The sequence below is a fragment of the Lupinus angustifolius genome, chromosome LG19 (genome assembly GCF_001865875.1).
Source record: "Lupinus angustifolius cultivar Tanjil chromosome LG19, LupAngTanjil_v1.0, whole genome shotgun sequence".
Classification (NCBI taxonomy): Eukaryota; Viridiplantae; Streptophyta; class Magnoliopsida; order Fabales; family Fabaceae; genus Lupinus; species Lupinus angustifolius.
Genome location: NC_032027.1, coordinates 4,731,784 through 4,755,958, shown reverse-complemented (window position 1 = coordinate 4,755,958; position 24,175 = coordinate 4,731,784). Strand labels below are relative to the sequence as shown.

General features: G+C 28.7%; 2 protein-coding genes across 3 annotated transcripts; one reads left to right on the top strand and one right to left on the bottom strand.

Annotated features, from left to right (window-relative positions):
* Positions 11,730-17,447, top strand: LOC109333781 (purine permease 1-like). Of its 2 annotated transcripts, none has more exons than XM_019569349.1 (3): positions 11,730-11,857; positions 15,306-16,055; positions 16,730-17,447. In XM_019569349.1, the coding sequence occupies exons 2-3, from the start codon at positions 15,312-15,314 to the stop codon at positions 17,072-17,074; spliced, it is 1,089 nt and encodes a 362-aa protein (XP_019424894.1). In that variant the 5' UTR covers positions 11,730-11,857; positions 15,306-15,311; the 3' UTR covers positions 17,075-17,447. The 2 variants fall into 2 exon arrangements, with proteins under 2 accessions (XP_019424894.1, XP_019424895.1); XM_019569350.1 differs by lacking the exon at positions 11,730-11,857 and having other exon boundaries at positions 15,170-15,968; positions 16,008-16,055.
* On the bottom strand, positions 19,040-22,236 carry LOC109333663 (iron-sulfur assembly protein IscA-like 1, mitochondrial). The gene is made up of 3 exons (XM_019569197.1): positions 21,882-22,236; positions 20,715-20,832; positions 19,040-19,502 (listed from the first exon to the last, which is right to left on the bottom strand). Exons 1-3 carry the CDS (start codon positions 22,069-22,071, stop codon positions 19,406-19,408), a joined length of 405 nt encoding a protein of 134 aa, XP_019424742.1. The 5' UTR covers positions 22,072-22,236; the 3' UTR covers positions 19,040-19,405.

Below are 24,175 nucleotides of genomic sequence, written 5' to 3'. Positions count from 1 at the left end.
TAGGGTATATTATATGAAAAATTTCAATCAAATTACTATAAAAATCCCATCAAATAAGAATTATTAGACAAAAATACATATTTACATGTGATATAGTTAAAGTAACTATGTTGGAATTAAGAAAGCCACCATGTTGTTAATTTTTTAGGGTGTGATCATTCTTAAGATGAGATCCTCGTAAATAAGATGCTAAAGAAGAGAATTATTGGAAGAAGAAATCTACAAAAATAATGAAATCAATGAGAACATATATACAAAATAAACAAATCAACAAAAATGAACAACAAAATCAAAGAAAAAATACACTTTACCGAACAAGTTTACAAAATAAACAAAAAATCTATGAAAAAAAAATAGACAAACAAATAAATGAAGATAAGAACAAATCTACATAATAAGAATAGATCTATAAAATAAACAAAAATTCAATGAAAAAGATGCACCTTAAAGAACATATCTACAAAATAAGTACAAATTCACAATGACGAAAATTTAGTAGCGAGATACAAAAATCATCATATTAGGTTTAACAAAGGTAACTATACATGTTTTCTGTGATGATGGCGAAATAAATCCAACGAATGAAATATTTTCGATTGTAACTACCAAAGAGAAAAATAAGGAGATATGAAACAAAGAAGAAGAGAGATATGAAAAAGAGAATGAGAGAGAGAAAAAATTGGTTGTGAAATTGTTTCAAATCCTCTTTATTATTTGTTGGGAATGTGAAACAAAGAACAAAAGGGAATGTGAAACAAAATTGAGAGAGAAAAAAAAAATGGATGTGAAAAGGGAAACAAATCCCCTTTATTATATGTTATTAATATTATTATAATTGTCATTTATGAGATATCTTCAAACAATTGGTAAAAGTATTTTTTATATGGTGTGTGAGGCTGTATATTGATCAGTTGAGTAATTTAAGTGGGAAAACATTGCATAAGGTCGCGACACGTGTCCAGACTGATGTGGCAAGAAGCTATTTTGTTATATAAACTGGCAAGTTACCCGTGCATTTGCATGGGGCAATAATTTTTTGGCACATGGTTAAGAACAAACATGTTATCCGTGTATTCGTATGTTTAATAACACATGTTATTCGTGTATTCATTTGGTTAATAACACATATTACCCGTGCATTCTAATGGTTAATAACACACATGTTACTCATGCATTCTAATAGTTAAGAACACACATGTTATTCGTGCATTCATTTATATGGTTAAGAAAAAATATGTTACTTGTGCATTCATGAATTTCCTAATTATTGTTGCAAAGTATCAAAATATATAAACTAATATTGTTATATCTGCAATTTTAATAACAAAGGTAAGAAACAAAATAAAATAAATCAAGTGTATTCAATGGTCTATATTTAAATATTTCATGTATTTGGGATTCCTAAAGAGGATTGGCTATAAAATAGTTCGTTATTTCTTTTTGTATAACAACAAAATAAATAAATCTATGAAAAATAAACAAAAAAATTAATGAAAATGAGAACTGATGTATAAAATAAGAAAAAATCTACAAAATAAACACACGTCAATAAAAATGCACTTAAAAGAATATTTTTATTTGTCATTTAATTTTATATTGATTCGTTTATTTTGAAAATATATTTTCTCTCTCAACCAAGTATAAGTTATGAAAATATATTTCATCTCTCAATCAATTGTAAATTATAAAACATTTATAATATATTTGTATTTTATTTAATATATTTCTATTTTATTTAATATATTTGTTCCTTAAAAATGTAACTCTTATATGTGTATTTTATTTAAGATTTTATATAAACGGAGCTACTCAATGAGAACAATTCTCATATAAAAACTTGCCTTATAATCAATCATGTATGGTTCATAGCTATATATATATATATATATATTAAATCTTATGTTTAAGAAGAATGAATGAGATGAGAGACTTTCGGCAATTTGAGATACAAGTGATAAGAATGATGACAGAAGAGTTAAGAAGTATCAATGGAATCAGATTATGCTCATAAATATGACATTATTGTTGATCTATCATTACACAATTATTATCAAAATTATTTTAAGTTTTAACTGAAATATAATCATAGCATTCAAGTCTTTAATCAATTAAAATTATAATCAATTTTAAGACAACAAATGACAAACATAAGATTAAATTATAGAATAAAAGAGTGCACATGTTACTGGTGCATCTGCATAGTTAAAAATGTAGGTGAACATATTTACAGGGTTAAGTGAGAAAAATAAACAAAACATTCTCAATTATTTTTTCTTTGTTCCAAATCTTAACTCATGTATTAATCATCGCTTGCAACTTTCTTAGAATCAAATTGAGTTATTGTGCATTTATTCACATTTAAATTGCAATGAATGAAATTGAAATTTGCTAATAAATATTACCTTAATAATAATGTATTATTACACTATTATTAATAAATTTATTTCAAATTTTAACTGAAAGATAATCATATCAAATTATTATTATTATTACAATAAGAAGACAAATGGAAAGCATAAGATTAAATTAGGGATAAAACATAGTGAATGAATAAGGAAGGGAATGAACAAATGTAAAGTCACATTCCTATTGTTCAATACAAAATGATCCTAATTATTATTATTTTGTTACAAATTTTAAATGATGCATTAATCCTCACTTGTAAATTCTTTAGAATCAAATTGAGTTATTATCCATTTATTCACATTTAAATTGCAATTAATGAAATCAAATTTTGCTCATAAATATTGCATTAATGCTCAATCTCGTTACATAATTATTATCAAAATCATTTCAAATATTAAGTGAAATATAATCATTTTAACTAAAATATAACAATATCATTCAAGTCCATAATCAATTGAATTATTATCATTAAATTATGTAATGAAATACAATGAATGAATAAGAAAGGGAATGAACGAATGTAAAACCATATTTCTATTGTTCAACACAAAATGATCCTAATTATTTTTTTATTTGTTCCAAATCTTCAATGATGCATTAATTCTCACTTTCAAATTTCTTAAAATCAAATTAATTTATTCTCCATTTATTCATATTTAAATTACAATGAATGAAATCAAATTTTTCTCATAATATTACATTAATATCAATATATTGTTACACAATTACTTTTAAAATTATTTCAAAAATTAAGTTAAATATAATCATAGCATTTAAGTTCATAATCAATCAAATTATTATCAATATTACTACAAGACGACAAATGACAAACGTAAGATTAAATTATGGAATGAAATATTATGAATGAATAAGAAAGTGAGAGAACAAATAGGAAGCAACATTCCTATTGGTGAATGAGGGTGAAATTTGATGAATCATAACCTGAGTTTTATTACATTTATCTATTTGTGTAACGAAGAATGAAAGATTGTATGATGAAGAATGAAAGAATGAATCATAACATAAGTAAAATAATTCTTGTTGTACAACAAAATAGATGAAGCACAATGTAAAACAAAAATAAAAAACATAGAATCAATATTATGCTATTTTTGCTCAAGATTAGGTTGCAAAATGGCATTTTAGCAATTTTTTTAGAAAATTAAGGAGAAATGGTGAAAATACCAAAGTGTCAGAGATTATTTACTTTTTTCTTCCTCTTCACGATCTCGTCACTGTTAATGTCATTTTCAACATTACAATAATAATTATTTTGAATAGAAAATTCTATAAACAAATAAAGAAACAACAAAGAGATATAGATAAAACTAACCTGCAATGATGCTTCAAGGGTGAAAAAATAATAAGAGACACGAGATCAAATAGAACTATCATCGATGCCCTTGTAATTAGAGACATCTCACTCCTCTAGTTATCCAACAATAATAACATATCTACAAAATAAACAAAAAAAGATTTTAATACAACATCTTCAAAGAAAAAAATCAATGAATAGATCTACATGCATAAAATCATTTTAAAATAAGAAATTTTGAAATGGAAGAATGATATAAACCAAGAAGAGAGAAAAATGGTTGAAGAAAAGTAAAGTAATGAAATGAAGGAGTGAAAGAGAGATGAGGTTCTCTAATTAGTAATAAAATGAGAGGAAAAAATATGGAAAAAAGAAGAAGAATAAAGGATAAATAGATGTATGAAGATATAATAACAAATGTTGTGGTGTGATGGGGTGTATTGGAGGTGGCAGAATTCTTTGATTGAGAAAGCTTTTGTTGTGAGTGTGACATGTGGCAATTCAAGGAGGCGATGACACATATATGTGAGGGAGATTTTTTTGTTAAACTAGCAGGGTACCCGTGCACTTGCACAGGTCGTTTCTTTGTTTATGCATAATGCAAATATAATATACATATATTTTATAATATCAATAAATCATGTATTGAGCCATTATATTTTTCCATTCATATAGGTGCAATATTAACATTGATTTTTGAGTGTATATGTCGAATATTAACCATTATAAATGCGTTTGTATAAGCATTTATTTGTTGAAAGTGTGATTATAGAAAATATTTGATTCTTAAATAACTTAATAAATAAAATTCAAATTGTATTGGATAATATCTCACCTCTATATTCTCTATATAAAATTATAAATATAAGGAGTTATTTTTGTGTCATATTTTTTGTGATTACGTTTCTAAGTATCATATAAAGTCATAAGGATTTTTTAGCATATCTCTTAAATGCTTATGTTTTATTTTAGATTAATGTTCATTGTGTATAAATATTTGAATATATTTTTAGCATTCAAATTTGATTTGTTATATTCCTAATTAAAATACATATATTTTTCATGAATATATATACCATTGTTATCTTTTAATTAAATAATATAATGATAGTAATTAAATACATGTGACTCGTGCATTCGCATGGCTAAAAACACACATGTTATCCGTACATTCGAATTACTAAGAAAACACATGTTATTCATGCATTCGCATAGTTAAAACGCACATGTTACTCATACATTCATATTATTAAGAATATACATGTTACTTGTGTATTTACATGTTCAAGCACATAAGAAAAATAAATTGATAATTTTTAATTTGAATTTTCTACAATTAGTATTAAATTATTATTAATATATAAAAAGTAGGAAGGAAAAAATGTGAGGAGAAGGTGACATGTGACATGAAGGAAAAAATGTAATGAGAAATTGACATGTGGCATGAGGGAGTTTTTTTATTATATTGTTAATAGAGAAAAATTAAAATTCAAAGAATCTCAACTGTAATATTAAAATTCAGTGCGAAAAATGTCAAAAAACTTTGATGAGGTAAAAAAATACAATTATTCTTAGATTAATGGTAAACATTAAACTGTATAGATAGATTAATGTAAAGAAATAATTTGAATATGAAAAATGATTTCAATTTCATCTAATGTTCAATGACTATTACTTTTTAACATAACAAAACATAGCTGTTGTAAACACTCAATTTTAGTGGGGTAGCGACATGAATCAATCACTAATTAATATTAAATTATTATTAGCATATAAATATATACATGTGGCATGAAGGAAAAAATGTAATGAGAAAGTGACATGTGGCATGAGGGAGTTTTTTTTATTATATTGTTAATAGATAGATAGTAAATAGATAATAGATGCATATGGTTGGCTCAAGTTTGAGTGTTATGTACAACAAAAAACTCATGGAGAAAGTTAACTCTACTATGCTATAGAGTATGGATGTTTCGCCTTAAACAAAATTACACTTAAATGAGAATAATATGGCTAAAATAAAAATATAAATTATTATTTGTATTTATTAATTAAAAAAATAAAAATCCTATATAAGATACATTCACTATAATAAACAAAAAAGGTGGATTAGTAAACATAACTACCATTTATGTTTTTTGGTACTATCAATTGTATCCTCTCACCTTTTTTAGATAAAAACTAATATTTTTTGGGGTTCAAAACTACCCCTTCTAACAAATATTATTCCCAGGAATCGAACCCTAAAAAATAAAAACTCGTTGGAAAAAGCGACGAGTTATTATGTGACATTTAAATTTAGAAAGAAAAAAGAAATAAAAATTGTGGATGTTATATCTACCATTTGCATATAAAATTAACAAATATAAAGGGAAATCGTTCATACATAGGTTTCAAAAATATAATGTTGGGATGTTTGAAATATGTTATTATATGAAGTCTCACATTACCTAGTGTTAGAATATAATATAATATCAATGTTATATATTAGACTAAAGTCATTTGTTGTAATGTGTACCAAATATAAGCACCAAATAAAAATACAAATTAAAACCAACTCATAGGCACTTGGGCCCATGGGAGTGTAGGTTTTATAATCCTTATTCTCTAATAATATTTTGGTAGCCACTTGTGGCCAACGCTGCGCAATGATCGCTTCTGTTGCACCAAGATTTGGTATCATATCCAATTGGTATATGACTCTTAACCTAGGCGCCACATAATTGCTAAAAAGGATAATAGTGTGATGGCTAGACAATGTGCGTCAAAGGTAGTGCATAAAGATAAAATATATGAGTTGAAGGAGAAGAAAACATGATGGAACTGTGGTGGGGCGATATATGTTGATTCAGGACCTCGGAAGTTTATGTAATGGATTAGGATTAAGGTGGAGATAGAGACTCAAGTGTTGAGTTTGACCTTTAGACAAGTGCTAACAATATCTCTCTAGATGTTGAGAGAATAATCTCATTTGAGATGAGAAGTGGAATATCGTAATGGTATGTATGTGACGCCATAGTGAAGGATATTATTTTTAGTAGATCCACAAAAGCACAGATGCAATGGTTGACCTTGATATAGGGTGTAACATGGACATTGTCTTTGATGCAAAGTGTAATACGTGTATTGGTAGAGATGCAGAGTGTGACATGTGCATTGACTTGGATGCAAGGTCGTGGCACGGACATTGGTTAGCATTGATGTAAGGTATGTGCAGTGGGTATACTCCTTATGATGGAGTATGATAGTTTTTTGGAACTATGATCGTCGGACTAGACAATGATGATATCGGTTGAGGCTTTTCAAGGAAGCTTCAAGGTTTAGTATGACTGAGTATTGAAGATGACGATTTTTGGTGAACTTTTGTGTAGATGTTCCATATATTGAAAGACTTTCTACAAATAGGTGATTAGGTGACATGTTCCATTAGATGACAGTACAGGAAACTACACTACGAGTTTGGAGAGCTAAGCTCTTGGTAACATCGTCAAGGATACTCATAAGGTTTATATTGTAAGGGAGCATACTCTTATGTGGAGAAATTCTTACAAATAATTAGACATTGAGCAATATGAAGTTAGATATTTACTAAGGTGAGGATTTTTTTGTAGATTTCTCAATGCGTGGGATATTTGTCTATTTCAATCAAGGTGGAGATTGTTGAGGATGTTTGAAATTTGTTATTATATGAAGTCTCACATTGTCTTCTATTAGAATAGATTATAATATCCATGTTATATATTGGAATACTAAGATTTATAATCTTTACTCTCTAATAATATATTGGTTTCTTCAACCTATAAGATAATAACCTTTTAAAGGGAAATCTTGTATTCAAATCACGATTTTATTTATAGAAAAAAAGACATGAGGTTACGAGTTTGGTAAAAACAATCATGATGTAAATCGTGGATATATAAAATAAAATTCACTATTTAAAAGAGTTATACTGTCAATAATATTCCAAAATGGTAAATAAGAAATCAAAATAAAGTATTTGTATTTTTTTTTTTAGAATTTCATTTTGGTCATAGTATTTTTTCATAATTTTATATACGATGATTATTATTTTTAAATATTATTATTAATTGAGTTGAAAGACAATAAATTCATAACATCGTTAGTTAAATAGGAAAAAATGAGAATGAATCAAAATCTAAATAAAAAATCTGAGGGACAATTAATTATGAATATGAAATGTTAGGGATGCCTTTGTTAAAATATATTGTTTATATTGAAAATTGATAAGTTCAAATATTATCTGATACAATAATTAAAGTGCAACATACTTACTAACTATCTATGAAGATCTGATTCGTCGACACACATTTTTTCTAAAATATAGGATACGATATGTTCAAGGATATGTGTATACAATAATAAAAAAATATAAAATATGATAAAATTATACGTGTAAATCAAAATATCCAAAAAATATTCAAAGTAAAAAATATAATGGAAATTGAAAATCATTGTCCTCCAAAATTCCAAGTACCAAAACTAGAAAATATAGAAAAATAATTTATAAAATTGTTTATTGTCTAGCCATAGAAACAGAAATAGTATCAATTTCATCTCCTCCTTGACAACAATACTGTAGATCACGGAGTCGGTATGGTGGACCGGCTATCGGAGGATCAATGCGGTGTGACGGTATGTTGATATGAGTCTTTGTGGCCTTTAAATAAGTTGGTGTTTACTGAAAATAAATCTATCTTATCTTATTTTATTGAAAACGAATATATATTATCCTATATTTTATTAAAAATGAATCAGATATGTGTCTTGGTATTTATTTATTTTATTTTTCTATTTTTTGGATACTCTACGAATACGTATCATTCGCGAATCCGAACATATCCATATCGGATAAATATCGGACACCAACACGCAAAAGTATTCGACGAATTCATACTTCACAGCTAACAATCTTAGTTTTCAAAGAATAATTTATTTATTGTACCTGATGAGAATCTGCAACTCCATTATTGCCCTAAATCAGTTTTGCAACTTATATTTTATTAGACTGGTTGACAATACTTAATTCAGATTCTTAACATAAAGAATTTTATAACAATCTAGATTTTAATTACTTTTTAGAAAAATAATATTAAAAGTATTAAACTTTTATATTTAAGAAAGAATCTGAACTTATATTATAATTCTATGTAGTTAATATAAACCCATTTGAATAAAATCATTTTTTGTCCTTAAAATATATATCATAGCCTATTTTATATTTATATTTCACATCGAAGAATAATATATTATTATACAAATTCTTCGGTTTGATAAGAAAAGTAACATCCGTTATTTTTAAGTATTAATTTATTATTTATTAATAATTAGTTTATAAGTATTTATATTTGACTTTGTTATAGTATATGAAAATTTTGTAAGAGAATAATATATCAATATCGTGATTCTCTTTCATTCGATAATTTTTTCTAATGGCCAAGCAAACAGTGTAGAAGCCACGCACTATGTAGCGGGTGCAAAAACCGACGAACCATTGCCTTCTTCAACGGTGACTGCCTATAATTATTTTTTGGGATAACATTTCTTGAGTACCTGCATGCAGATTCTCTAATATTAGAACAAAAATCATTATTGTCTAGACAAATTTCTGCATCTACTACAGAAAATATTCATGAGTCACAACAATCGAGGTTTATTGTTTATCATATATTATGCAAATATTTTTTGTCACTCAAAATGAGGTTTTCTCAGGAGATTTCATATTAATATAAAGTATAATATCTATATTTTGTTTGTGTAAAAATTTACATACAGTTACTATATTATTAATCTAAATTCTTTTTTCAAGAGTCATGATAATTGAATATGATGAATAATATAATGATAGTGTATAAGTCGTGTTTACATTTTTTTCTCATTAATATACTAGTGCCTAGAGGATTTATTTGTCCCTAATATGTTGGCATCATTATAACTAAATTCAAAAAAGAAAATAATAAAATTGATAAAATTTTAATGTAAATTGGTTAAAATGGATTATAATAATTAGATAAATTTTGTTGGTACTATCAAAGTTCATTCACCAGTTCACTCTATGAGAGTATGAGTAATATATTATTCTTTTTTGGTATGTCTTTTCAGTAAGTGTTTATGAGAATATAATAGAACCATACACACTACATCAATATATGAGTATAAATGTATATGTGTTGGTATAGTTTTTTAGGCAAAACTAGCTGGGTTATAAGGTTAAATGTCCAAATTCAAATTTTGAAGTGATAATTGTTAATAAAGATAATGGCATTCAAGGAGTCTCTGAAAGGGGCATATACACATCGGTTAATATTAATTGTTTGGGTATTTTAATATAATTACTTTATTAAGATTTTGTGATATTGTTTTCAATAAAATATAAAATTCCCAATAACCATTTAGCATTTTTGTGCATATTAAGATTTACTAGATCTTTAAGATGATCAAAAAGTTAATAGTTTAATTTTTTAGAGCGACATTTATTAGGAGAACCAACCATGCACATAATTAGTTTTTTGCCCCAAATGGTGAAAAAATATATTGGCAGCGCCAAAAAATATTATATTCGGTCGAGTAACACCACCACAAATATTTATAAATTAAAACTTGCATTCAATTCTTTAAAATTCATATAATAACTTTGAAGTGTTCCAATTTTAAGGTAGCTGTATGTTTAATAATACGAACTCAATTTCAACCTTGAGTGAGATTTATGATTTTATCACACTCTTATATAGGGACTCAAATATGAATTAGGTTATAGATGTATATATGATATCTGAATGCAAGTGGGTATAACGTGTTGAGCTTAAAACATTAGTTTCATCCAAATGAGGTTACAAAAGCCACACCTGTTATATACGTGGCAAGTGTTCGATCGATTCCGGAACATGGCTTTTAAATTTTACTGTCTATATTGCTGCGATTTGACAACATTCTCTTGTTTTTTCCCTTGTTTTGTGGGGTACCCTGGGAAGGATCTAAAACGATGATAATGGGGCATGCGCCCCCCACAAAAATATAAAATGCATGATTATTGATCCTGTAGTGGTTATCAAACCGATAGGAAATACTAATATAGCGATATAATGTTCATTATATTAAGTAGGTTAAGTTATATATATATATTATTATTATTATTTGTAACATTTAATATAATTTTAGTTTGAATTTTGATGTTTTTTATTTTTTGAGAAATATGAAAATTTTCATTCACAAATCAATTTAAACTGGTATTATTAGATACGATTATAACTAATATATTTTTTATTTTAACCGGTTTAATTGCAATTGTCATATAATGTGGTTAGGTTGAACGGTTTTTTCACTTAAATCGGATGATACAATAGGATATTGATAAATATAATAAAAGGTAGATATTTTTTGGTTTCCCACATGTATCCTCGCACTAGAGGCAATCTTGTCCGAGTTGGAAACATCTACAGGTACGTGAGGCTAACTCTCCCAACATGCATTTTTTACATTCACAAGACTCGAACTCGGGTTGCCCGTTATTTTACCTTTATTTTAATCATCATATTTATTGGCCGTGTTTGATTATAGAGCTAATTAATTTTGATACTAATTAATTTTAGTCTTTTCCTATTAATATTATAAAAAGTAAGATGCTAGACCATATAAAATTATAAGAGATAAATTGTTAGAAAGATTATTTCGTTACTGAAGAAAAATATTTTTATGATATTAAAGATTAAAAATAGATCATATATCGTTTTGAAAATTTATCATTGTGGTACAATATTGTCATGGCAAATATATTTTTTAAATAATTCAGATGAGTGGTGATTGAATATTTCATGCAGTTATAATAGTAATTAATATGTTCGTTTATAAAAATATTATAACTTTATTGCTATAAAAAATGTAATACAATTTAAATTTTCTAGATTAGTCATGTACCCTTCCAAGCCGGAATGGATCATATAAATGAATATGGTCACCAATCCTTTATTCCTTATACCAAACTAAGTTTTTTTTTTTTAAAACAAAATTGAATAGACTGTGCTTGGTGTGGTCACTGCTCACACTTTAACAAAAAAAATCTGTTCATATCCTCTCAATTCTACTCCATCAATAGTTATTATTTGAACTTGCATTTTTCAGGTATCCATTTAATTTATTCCTATATTTTTGTGGAAATTGTTATTACTTGCATGTTGATGGAGTGGTTAATTTCCACCTTTTGAGAATCTTTTTGGATTGTTTTCATGCAATTACTTTGTTATGAACATTCAATATTGGAAGAAAAAAAGCTTGGTTGAGTAAGTGATGTGAATCTAGGGTATAATAAATATATCTTCATTGATGATCCAATTATACAGTATGAATAACTAATTTCCAACTTTTTTATTAACATAACTTTAATTTGAAACAATATCGTTTTTGCAAAATTTTCTTAGATTTTTTTGCATGAAGATAGTACAATACAAGTTTTGTTGAAAACACTTAAAAACGAATACACATCTGCTTTAACACTGAAAAGACAAATGTTAGAAAAAACAAAAGGAAAAATAGCAGAATAGTCTTATACCAATAAGAAATGAACTCATATCCACTACCGAACCTCCGGTCAGTGACGATGCTATGTGGTGTTGAGAATGTATAAATGCATACCCTAAAACTTTTTGGGAAAAATCTATATTGTTTATAGAGAAAAATATATATATTGAGAGTATAAGAGTTCTATACATTGTTATTGCATTATGTATTATTTATATTTAATTATCATTTACGCTTAAAATAAAAGTAATTCAAATAAATGATAGATTATCTAGTGACTATAAATATTTAAGCATTGCATATATATTACACTCTTACTTAAAATACTACAAGCCCAAAATTTATTTTTTTGTAGATGACATAACATGCTTCGTGAAAAATAAATAATCATTATTATATTGAATTATTTTATAATACTATAGATATGCAACTCAAGGAACTTCATAATCGAATATCCAAGACAAATACACAGTTGCTTCTTTGTATGTCTTGTTTGAGTCTAGCTGACTTCTTCTCTAGTTTTGATATGACAAAACTGATTGAATTTGTAGTTTTATCCACAAAATTTTTTGTTCAACTGATTTTATGATGTTTGATAATCAACTTGAGACATATATCATTGATATGCATAATACTGTGGAATTTGCTTATTTGAAATGAATAAATAATAAGTTGATTGGAGGTAGAAGACACATTGTTTCTCCTTAATTTATCTTCTTTTGAAGTTAAGAATACAATTTTAAAAAGAGTTTTCCAACTATGAAAATTGTAAAAGATAGATTGTGTAATCGAATGGAAGATGCATGAATAACTATCTAATGACTTATAATTGATTAGAAGTGTTCAATAACATTGACAACGAAGTAAACATATTTCAACAATTTCAAAATATGAAATCACATAGAGATTAGTTATGAAATATATATTTTATTTCATTAAATATATTTAAATTTTATAATTTTGACATGAATATTTTCATTTTTTAATTGATGATATTTATTATTTTAATTTTAACTTATGTTGCATACCCTGCCTCTAGATCCTAGAATCATCTCTAGTAGTGAAATATGATAAGGAGAGATATAGTTTTATATGTTTTTAATTTATTTAATTAAATAAAAAATCATGACTTTTCTATTTTTTGGAGTTAGGATCCTCTACATTAATAGAGAGACAAATGCTTTAAAATATAAACAGAAATGCAACTTTCATTGATATATCTATCCATTTGATTACAATGAAATTATATTTTTGCTATTAAACACAAAAGGAGAAACATGCATTTGTCTCTCTATTATTATTGGCAATTTGGGCAAAGCCTATGAGGTATGCGTGCTTGTCCGCACTTATTGGGTGGCCATGATATGAAAAACGTGTTCATCCGCCGTAAAATGTTCATCCAACATACCATACTTGCTGACAGACATTTCAAATGAGAAAAATGGATGGTCCACAAGCATTATTAAAGAAAGTATTGATTTTTAAATATGCAAATGTGTATGTATTTTATCAAATGTGAGAAAATATGCTCAATTTGTTATATATGCAAAGTACTATAATTTTCTTATTATATATGAATTTGTTTTTGTATTATATATATATATATAGGGATGACAATGGGCAGGGGCGGGCACGGGTACTAGCTACTTGCTACCCGTTTCAAAATATGAGAGTATTACACATATCCACCCGTACCCATATGAGTACCCGCGTGCGGGTTTTTGTGGGTATTTTTTGGTACACACGGGTTTCATTTATTATAAATGAATTTTTAACTTCTTAATTCTATTATGTTTCAAATGAGATGAAACTTGATTATTTTTGTATCTATTGATTGAATATTTTGCAAAAATGCTAAATTTATTGGTTTTTCTATTTGTATGAATTGATGTTCTCATTTCCTTAACAAAAAATATATTTTTTCTTTGCTAGACATGTGTTTCTACACATGTAATAATATTTGGAGGGTGTTTCACCATCAAATTCAATAAAAGATATAAACAATGTAAAAAATATAAACAAAGTAAAAAGAAAAGATATACTTAGTGTAATGAAGGTTAAAATTATGTAGTTTTTATTTTAATTAAAGATGACATAGTAATCATATAAGTACGAGTACCTACAGACACGGTACAATAATACCCATATGTGCTACGAGTATTTTTAAAAATCTATTTGTAAACCCGCAGATACTCATTTGTAACCGTACTCGTGCCCGTACGAGTTTTACCCACGGGTATGGGTTTTTTGTCATCCATATATATATATATATATATATATATATATATGCATATTTATTATTTCCTATGTATTTTGTATATAAATTATATACTATACATATTTTGAATTATCTATATGCATTTTTATTTTGTATATATTGTTCTATTTGTATAATTTTTTATTATGATAAATACATTTATGTATTTGTATGCAAATTATGTAATGTTCTTTTGTATGAAGTGTATATAAATTTATACTTTTTTTTTGTTAAATGTTTAGGGCAGGTTGTGCACGATATTTTATGTCCCATTTAAAAATTGGCATGATCATATCTGCCCTAATTTAAACGGACATTACATGGATACAGACGGAGTGATCCTAATTGATGGAATCACTTGTGTCTCCAAGCGTATCTCGCCCAATAAAAAGTGACACATCATTTAAAAATTTCACCTCACTAGACTAATAAAAAATATCTATTCTTGAGTGATCCTTCCTTCCATTTGTGTGATACTTTTTTATTAGGCAGGACAGGGTTAAGAACACCAAATTAAGACAAGTGATTTTCATCCGACTCTAATTACTAATACTACTTTTATTAATGGAGATGATTATTGTTGTGGTATCACGGATCACAATTTAGATTCAATAGTAAACTCTCTCATACATGATACATCTAGCTCATTGATTATATCGAGGTAAGAAACCAAGAAATATAGTGATGAAAGACCTGCCAACAAATAAGAGCCATGTCTCAAGAGGGAGAAAAAAATATCATGCAGACTAAGACTAATAACAACAAAAATTAACCACTCTTTCACTCCTCGAGTAGGTAACAATGGCGGAAGCTAAAGAGATAAGCAAAGAAGAAACAATGAAGAGAATCCTCCTTGTACTAAACTGCATCATACAAGTCCTAGGAGCATGTGGTGGTCCACTTGTAATGCGTCTCTACTTCATCCATGGTGGTAGCCATATCTGGCTATCAAGTTTTCTCCAATGTGCTGGTTTTCCCATTATGTTTATCCCTCTCTTCATCTCCTACATCATTCGCCGCCACACTACCGCCGCCGCCGCCGCCACCACCAACACCACAAAGATGAAAATGTTTACTATAAAGCTACCCTTGTTTGGTATCTTTGCTATAATTGGTGTTCTTCAAGGCCTTGACACTATTACATATTCCATAGGCCTATCTCGTCTTCCTGTGTCAACTTCTGCTCTTGTTATTGCAACACAACTTGCTTTCACTGCAATATTTGCATTCCTCTTAGTGAAGCAAAAGTTCACCGCTTATTCAGTGAATGCTATTATTATGCTTATTCTTGGTGCAGCAGTTTTGGCCTTGCAAGGTCGTGGAGATAAACCTATTGGTGAGTCTAATAAGAAATATGTGATGGGTTTTGTGATGACATTATTGGCTGCATTGTTGTTTGGGTTTATAATGCCATTGATAGAGTTGGTGTACAAGAAGACTAAGCAAGATATTACTTACTCACTTGTGGTGGAGCTTCAGATTGTTGTCAGCTTCTTTTCTACTTTATTGGCCATTGTTGGGATGATCATAGCTAAAGACTTTAAGGTTGTTTTCTTACTCCCTTTATATTTTCTCACACTAATAATTACTCTTTCTATTTTATAAATATGGGAAATTTTTGAAAGTTGAAAGAATTAAGGAATCATACTTTTTGTGTGACAAATAAGTTAACTATTTTAGGCTAATAATAAGTATATTTTTATTGATGATCATATTATATAGTATGAATAATTTCCAACTTTTATTTATTGATGTAACTTTAATTTGAGATAAAATCTTTTTTGCAATTTTTTGTTAAATTTTTTTGCATGAAGGTAGTAAGTATATTAGAAGTTTTGTTTGTTGAAACATACTTAAAAGTATCTAGGCATTGATTAGTAGTGTAAGATCCCAACCACTAGATCCACGAGTCGAATTAGATCAAATGTTTAATTCATGTGAGCAATATTTGTTAAGAGGGATAGTCACACATTCAAAAAATAATTTTTTATCTATAGGTTGACGAAATACCCTTAGTTATATCAAAAAATAAGTAAATTAATGTTATATGTACATTCTACAACTTCTCTTGTAACAATCAAATTATTTTTCTATCTTATTTACTCTTCATATTTTATCTCCATATGTGTTTTCAAAAACTTATATAAAAATCAAAACTTGTCAAAGTAACATTTTTACAAAAGTTAATTGTTATAACTTTTGAATGCTTCAATTTTAAGGCAATTCCAAAAGAAGCAAGACATTTTGGACTTGGAGAAACTAGTTACTATGTGTTGTTGGTGGCAACTGCTATAATATGCCAGTTAGCCAGCTTGGGAGCAATGGGGGTCATCTTTTGTTCCTCATCTTTGTTGTCTGGTATTATGGTTGCTATGTCTATACCTTTAACAGAAGTCTTGGCAGTTTTATTTTATAAAGAGAAATTTCAAGCAGTAAAAGGAATTTCGCTTATCCTATCTCTTTGGGGCTTTGTGTCATATTTTTATGGTGAGTTTAAACAAATCAAAAAAAATAAGAAGTGTAGCATCATCCCAAGAAGAGAGCAGCCTCTAAGTAATGTATGATTGCAATGAAGAAACTGTGTTTGCTATCACAGAAGGTGGATGAATATGGGTAAAGATCATCTCCGAGAGGATAGTGCAACAAAAATAAAAGAAAATGTTAGAAAAAATAACATTATGACATTTTTATCTTTTAGATATAAATGTAATGATATTATTATCTTTACAAGGAAGTGTAAAAACAACAACTCTCCTCGAATACAAAAGATGAGTCATTATCTGAAAGATGACTACTAGAATCTATTCAGATTCCTCTAACTCTATTTCTCTTGCTTAGAGATGTGGAATATCAGTGTTGTTTGTTGTTAGGTATGGCCTTGAGCCTTTGTGATTTGTTCCTTTCCGTGCATTATTTTGATGTTCCATTGTTTTTCTATGTTATATTGTGGTAGGCATAATTTTTAATTGCACCAAATAATATATAAAAAATTAGGGTTTACTTTAAGACCTTTTTTTCAATCGAATGACAATTTTTATTTTTAATCGGGATAAACAAAAAATGAGACAGGAGATACATATGATATTTGTTCCTTTATAATGTGTTTTTTAAGATAGCGAATTTCTTAGCTCACATTTTAACTAATCAATTAGACATGCAAAACTTTAATTGAATGATGTATTTCCTCTTAATTCAAGTCCTATATGAGTATTAAAATGAGTTTGTTTTTAATGTAGTGGGCAAATAAATATGTATTTACATTTGATTTTACAAAGTGTGCAGAAATCTCAATCAAGGAATGATATATTGAGATAGAGACTTAAAAGTTTATAAGGGATATTTTTTTCTTACTTATGAAACCCGTTCAACATTAATTTTATATTATTTAATCCTAATTTCAACCAAACTAAACTGAAGTCATAAATGTTGAATGTTGAAGTGCTAGAAAAAAAATAGAGTGAAGATCCATCAAATATTTTCCTGAGGATTTTATTAGTGAAATAATTTGGCCCCTGCAAAAAAGTTACCAAGTAGTTCTAAAATAAATTGTGAGACAAATTTATTCCTGGAAATTTTTATACTGCCAATTTACTTCAAACTTTTAGGCCCCAAAGATTTAACAGATTCATCAAAGATTTTTACCTAGATAGGAAGGTAACTATTCTATCCTGGTATCGAGATCATGAACCAGCTAAATCGTGAGGCCACGGCCCATTACCGAGCATATAAGATCTGACAAAGTAGCTGGCGACCACACCCGAGTGTCCGACCTAACTAAGAAAAAGACGACAGTGACATAACATGGCCTAGTTAGCATCTGCAAAACCACAAACTTCTACTATGGGACTGTCATACTACCTAAACAGCGCAGACAATGTTATAAAGCTGAACACACCGTCTAAGCATTGAACTACCCCTTGCCATGCTGCAAGGACAAACCTTATATACTGCTACAACAACTTGAGTAAATGACAAAGCAAACAACCCTAGATAAAGCACTTTGGTAGCCAGAGCATGGACACGAGGGGGCCACCCAATACAAATAAAGCGCATGTCTGTTTGGATAGAACAAATAAAATATTGCTTTACAAGCATATGATTCCATTGGAGGTTACATGATTTCCAAAAAAATTTGGAGAAATTACAAGATATGTTGGTTTCTTGGATAAATAAATCCTTGAATAAAGCTGTATTTTGCAGAACCTCATGTTCATGCAATCAGTTTGTCATGATATTGATAAAATAATCTATGGGTTTGTTTGTAGAGTCGTTCAGCATCATCTTTGATCAGATGGAGCATGGTAACTTCGCCTAGGACTCTAGAAGTCATGGTGGTTTAAGCATTTGTCAAGCCATATTTACTAAATATTCCTTTTCGGGCAATTAGTATGAAAGATATTAATTTGATTTAGGGAACTCAGATGGTTGTTTTGTGTTCTTTGTTCTCAATTTATAACATGACATGATAATCTGTGTTATATTAGGTAATGGACAATCTTCAAGTTGGAAAAAGAATTTTAGAAGAAACATTTGTTCAGCACTGAATCTGCTGATTATTATAATAAACTGAAGACTGAATTATTTCAATAATATTGTTAACCTACAAACTATACAAGTATGCAATTTCCATAATACAAAAAAATTGTACACTATAAATCAGAAACATCATAGCGTGATAATATATATTGTTGTCCGAAGCCTTATTAGCATCAGCTTCAGAGAACTCCCTATACTGAAAACCATGTCAGTACCCAGCAATCTTTTGTTCTGATAACCAAAAGTTTCATTTTCCATGTTCTCGCAGGCAAATTTACAGAAATCTATTACTTGTACTAGTGTGTTCATCAATTAAATCTTTTGGATCCACACCAAGTTGAACAGAAATTTCAACCATTTCATGGCTTAGCAGCACCACTACTGGTTGTGGTCATGAAAGATTCGCCACAACCGCATTGGCCTTTAGAGTTTGGATTGACGAAAACAAACTCAGATCTAAAGGAAAACAAAAGAAAAAGTAGTAAAGAAGTGCTGAAAACAACAAACAACAATAACTAAGTCTTTAATCCACTAGGTATAGTCTGCTTCATGGATTGAATAATGTCATAATGTTCTATCATAAATTAGGTTCATTGACAGCACATATTATATCACACATGTTACAAGGGGAAAAGGAAGCAGTTGAAGCAAGTAACAGAATCAAACACAGCAGTATACAACTTTTCATTCCACATTTTAGGAGAGATAAGTGTGATGTTTTAAACAAAAAAAGTGGCAATGAGTGTAATTAAGTTAACAAAATATGATATACCGTGGAGACAAGTCTAAATGGTATAAGAATTGGTGTCTCTTCATCATTTTTGGTTCATTACAAAATGCATCAATAATTCTAGGGAGATGTTTAAATCACTCTTATACTATATTATAACGAACCAAAAATAATGAAGAGATATTGACTCTTATATTATTTGGTCATGTCTTCACTATGTACCATATTTTGTTTAACTTAATTACACTTATCACTTTTTTCAAAATATTATACTTATCTCTCCTGCGGGAGTAATCGGTATAATGCATGTATATAGATTAGGGGTGTTTTGTATAGGTGTAAAAAATGGACGGATATTTGTGTAATTTCACTAAAACTCATGGGATGTGAATGTAATCTACTCTATTAATAATTTAATATGGATAAAAATGAATATAGTGGAGTTATTACCAATGTGGATGGGCAGGATAGGAGAGATGGCAAAAGTTGTAGTGTGATAACAATGGCAACATTGAGGGGAAAAGGAAGTTCACTAATGATTACAGTAATTGATTGTCTAGCATTCTAAGACCTCGATATCAGATTATCAGACGTCATTTGAAAATATGAGCAATTTGCGATTTCAGACAACCCGAATGGAAACTGTAAGCAGAGAAAAATAGTGAGGATGAACTTCTCCATCCAAAAGTAACCAACAGGATGGTCCAATTTATTAAGATTCATAGCGACAGAATTAATATCTTGGTCTTCAAGGAGCAGTTTTGACACTTGAGACAATAATCTCAAATGTCTATTTCCTAATATATGTAATAAATGTAATTGTTAATAGAGATTTCTTCACCCAATTCCCAAATGCAATGCAATAGAATAAACAAAAACCACAAAACAACATAAATATAAGAGTAATATAAAGAAGAAGAATTAAAGAAAACATTTACCTCAGTTTGTCATCTACAAAATCCATCTTAGTTCCAATAACATGCATAAGAGCCTTTGGATCAATCAATATCTTAACACCCTTATCCTCAATCAACTCATCAAACTTCCCTTTTTCATCTGTCAAAAGAGCAGGAAGCCAAAACTCAAAAAGTCATAATGCATCCATCTTTAGACCACCAGAAAAGCCATAAACAGTGCAAGAAAATATTAAATGCCCAGCAGGATTAAAGTTTTCTCAATGGTGCTTGGATGTGGAACATGAAAGTTTCATATAGACCTGGTTTGCACCAAATGACATCTTCGACTCGTCCTTGTTTACCCTAGTATTTGATGTGCTTAATGGGAAAAATCGAAGAGTAGGTACCTCAATACATGCTTTTAGGTAATGATATAGTTTTAGCTGGTTTGACGTGAGAAGGAGTAACTTTCAAACTTGAGTTAAGTATGATTAAGATGATGTATGAACGACATGGAACGCGAGCTTAACAAGACTCGAGTTAAGTCACATAACAATGTTTTGTGAGTGAAATAAGACACAAACTAGAAACATCCCAATAGAACCCAATGGTGCCAAAATCCATGTAGCCGACTTCGGCCAGTGGAATAAGGCATTATTGCTGTTGTTAATTAGCTTCTTAAGATCCATTGACTGTTTTATTACTCATGCCACTTCCTCAATGACAGTTGACAAATCAATTGTATATTCCATATTTTCTTGTAGCTTCACTTTGTCAAGTCAATCACCCAAAATTCTTAGCGCAAAAGAAAGCAAATTGATCACATTCATGCTACTTATGTATCAACATGATATGCATATGCAAAAACAACCAAAGAAAAAAATAATCAGCAAAAACATTCAAAACAATTCTAATTACACCGGACTCGGACTAATCCGAACCAAACCAGAAAGACTCACTTATGAGGCCAAACCTCACCCAGTGTCTATTTTTTCGATTCACAATATTCAAACATGAGACCTCACCACTCAGGAAAATGCTTTAGAAAATCATCCTATGATTTATAATATATAGATTATAAAATGATAAATTCCTAATTAATTCAGCTAAGTTCGTAAACAACACAAATCAGTGATTAACAGAATCTAACATATATTTATATATATCAAATACAAAATTGATGAGAAGCTAAGAACCGAAGAGAGATACCTGCGTAATTGAGGGTGTATGATAAACCGTTACAACCGCGAGCCTTAACTCCGAGCTTCAAGAACGGCCTCTGACGCTGCTCTAGCAACTGTCGTATTCGCGACGCGGCGGCATCGGTTAACGTCACCGCTTGACGACGCGCCGCCGTGCCGAATTTCTCCGCTGCCATTGCCATCGCCTTCGAAGCCATTGATTTGATAATTCCTTTACTATTCTGCAATTGATTCTTCAACAATGGAGATGAAACATGGTTGGTTGTTACGTTAGAACTTAGGAAGGATAATTTCAACAGAGAAGGGTGTTTTCGTCATTTTCGATTTTATTAAGTGCGTGGCCACCACGCTGTTGCCGTGGCAGTCTCCAACAAATTAGGGTCGGACAAAAAACAAAAACATATACAACAGATCATATTTGTAATACTGTATTTATATTTTTTTATTCTATTATTTATAATTAAATTTTAACTATAGGTAAGTTTTAATGTATTACCAATATTTTATTAGTTATATAAGGGATGTATCTTCAGAGAATGACAGACTTATATAATAGTGATATGAATAATTTTTATCTATTTTAAGTTTCTCCATCTAACATATTTTTAGGGTTTTCCAATTCCAACTTCTATGCTTATTTCTTGCTCGTTTGATGCTTTTGATTGAGTTTTCAGATATTTTAAATTTATAGTCCATAATATGTTTGTCATATTGTCTTAATGAGAATTCAAAAATTATCATGTAAATACAAAATATGTGTCATACATCATATATACACTTGAACTGTAGCAATTAAATGGAACAGTCATTTTAATATTTTCTTTAAGATTCAGCCTTTCAGATATATAGAGAGGAATGAATTTCATTACTATGACAATGTTTTGCGGTGCATTTCTAACTACACAAAAAATGAAGAAAACAAGTGAAAAGAAAATTTTAATCAGAAAACTAAAAACAAATCTTAGGAAGATGTTTGTACATGAAAGCCAATTACATGAGAAATATTAGAGCAGTGGACAAAGGCGTAGAAAATAGAGAGGAGTGGATGGATTTGAAGATAAAAATCACCAACTTAAATTTGGTGTTTTCAATCATCTTTTGAGTGACACATTATTTAAAATTTCACCTTATTATGCTAGTAAAAGTACTCATTTATGTATGACATTTCCTTCCCTTTATGTGATACTATATTATTTGACAATACATATACATGGTTGAGAACACCAACTTAGAATATACGATTTTCATCTAGATTTTGAAAGATTAGATGATATGAAATTCATTTGAACTTGGAGAGACACAAATGAGGATAAACATCAGTAAATCTAATCTCAACATTTGATTTTAATCTCATGGATAAGAATTATTCATGTCACTCTCATATAAGTTGGTCATTTCCATTGGATACATCTAAGGATGGAAATTGACTAGGTCAAACTTTGATTTAAACAGATTCAACCTATATAGCATGTAGGAGCATGATCCTTGTCTGTTAGCTTGTTTAAAAAAAATTCAAAACCTAGGTCTGACATGTTTAAAAGTCTAGTCTGACTTGTCATGTTATACAATATAATATTGAAATAGATCATCATGTATACATTTAAATAAGTTAATATTTCTACTTTTAATTAGTCTCTTATAACCTAACAATAATTATATTTTTATATAATATTATACATGTATAATAATTATATAATATTATACATGTATAATAATATATTACATAATATAACTAAATAAGTCGACTTGTTAGGCTTAATAGGTCTTTTAGATGACCTACAGTCTGACTTGTTAAAGTACATATGCTTTTCAAAAAGTCTGTGTCTGATCTGTTTAGAAAAAAGTTTAACCTAACCTATTATAAGTACACGGTCTGACATATTTCCACCTTTAGATACATGATTGTCTCACATCCTATCACTAGTAATTTTATCAAAGAAAATAAACTAAGGTATCTATTATTTTTGTAATAAATGAACTATCATTTTCACTAACAAAAAATGAACTATCATTGTAACGCCCCGAAAAATACTTCTAAAAAACATTGCGGAAAAATGGGTAAATTTTTTTTTGAGTAAAGAGATTGTATAAAATTGTTTCCTTTTAAAACCTTCCTTTTCCGGGACATCACTTTAAGTAACTCAAATGCGGAAAATCAATTTATCATTATCGAATTATAACTTAACCTGATTCACAATTTCCTGAATAACACAATGCATATAAACGGTTAAGTCATCTTTAGTTCATACAAACTAAGTCAACCAAGGGCGGAAACTACATCGCCACTAACATATACAAAAT

Coding starts and splice junctions, on each gene's coding strand:
- LOC109333781 (XM_019569349.1), top strand. CDS start 15,312: ATGGCGGAAGCTAAAGAGATAAGCAAAGAAGAAACAATGAAGAGAATC. Junction 16,056..16,729: donor TCATAGCTAAAGACTTTAAG/GTTGTTTTCTTA, acceptor TTCAATTTTAAG/GCAATTCCAAAAGAAGCAAG.
- LOC109333663 (XM_019569197.1), bottom strand. CDS start 22,071: ATGGCTTCGAAGGCGATGGCAATGGCAGCGGAGAAATTCGGCACGGCG. Junction 20,833..21,881: donor ATACACCCTCAATTACGCAG/GTATCTCTCTTC, acceptor CTCTTTTGACAG/ATGAAAAAGGGAAGTTTGAT. Junction 19,503..20,714: donor TTTGTAGATGACAAACTGAG/GTAAATGTTTTC, acceptor GTTTTCCTTTAG/ATCTGAGTTTGTTTTCGTCA.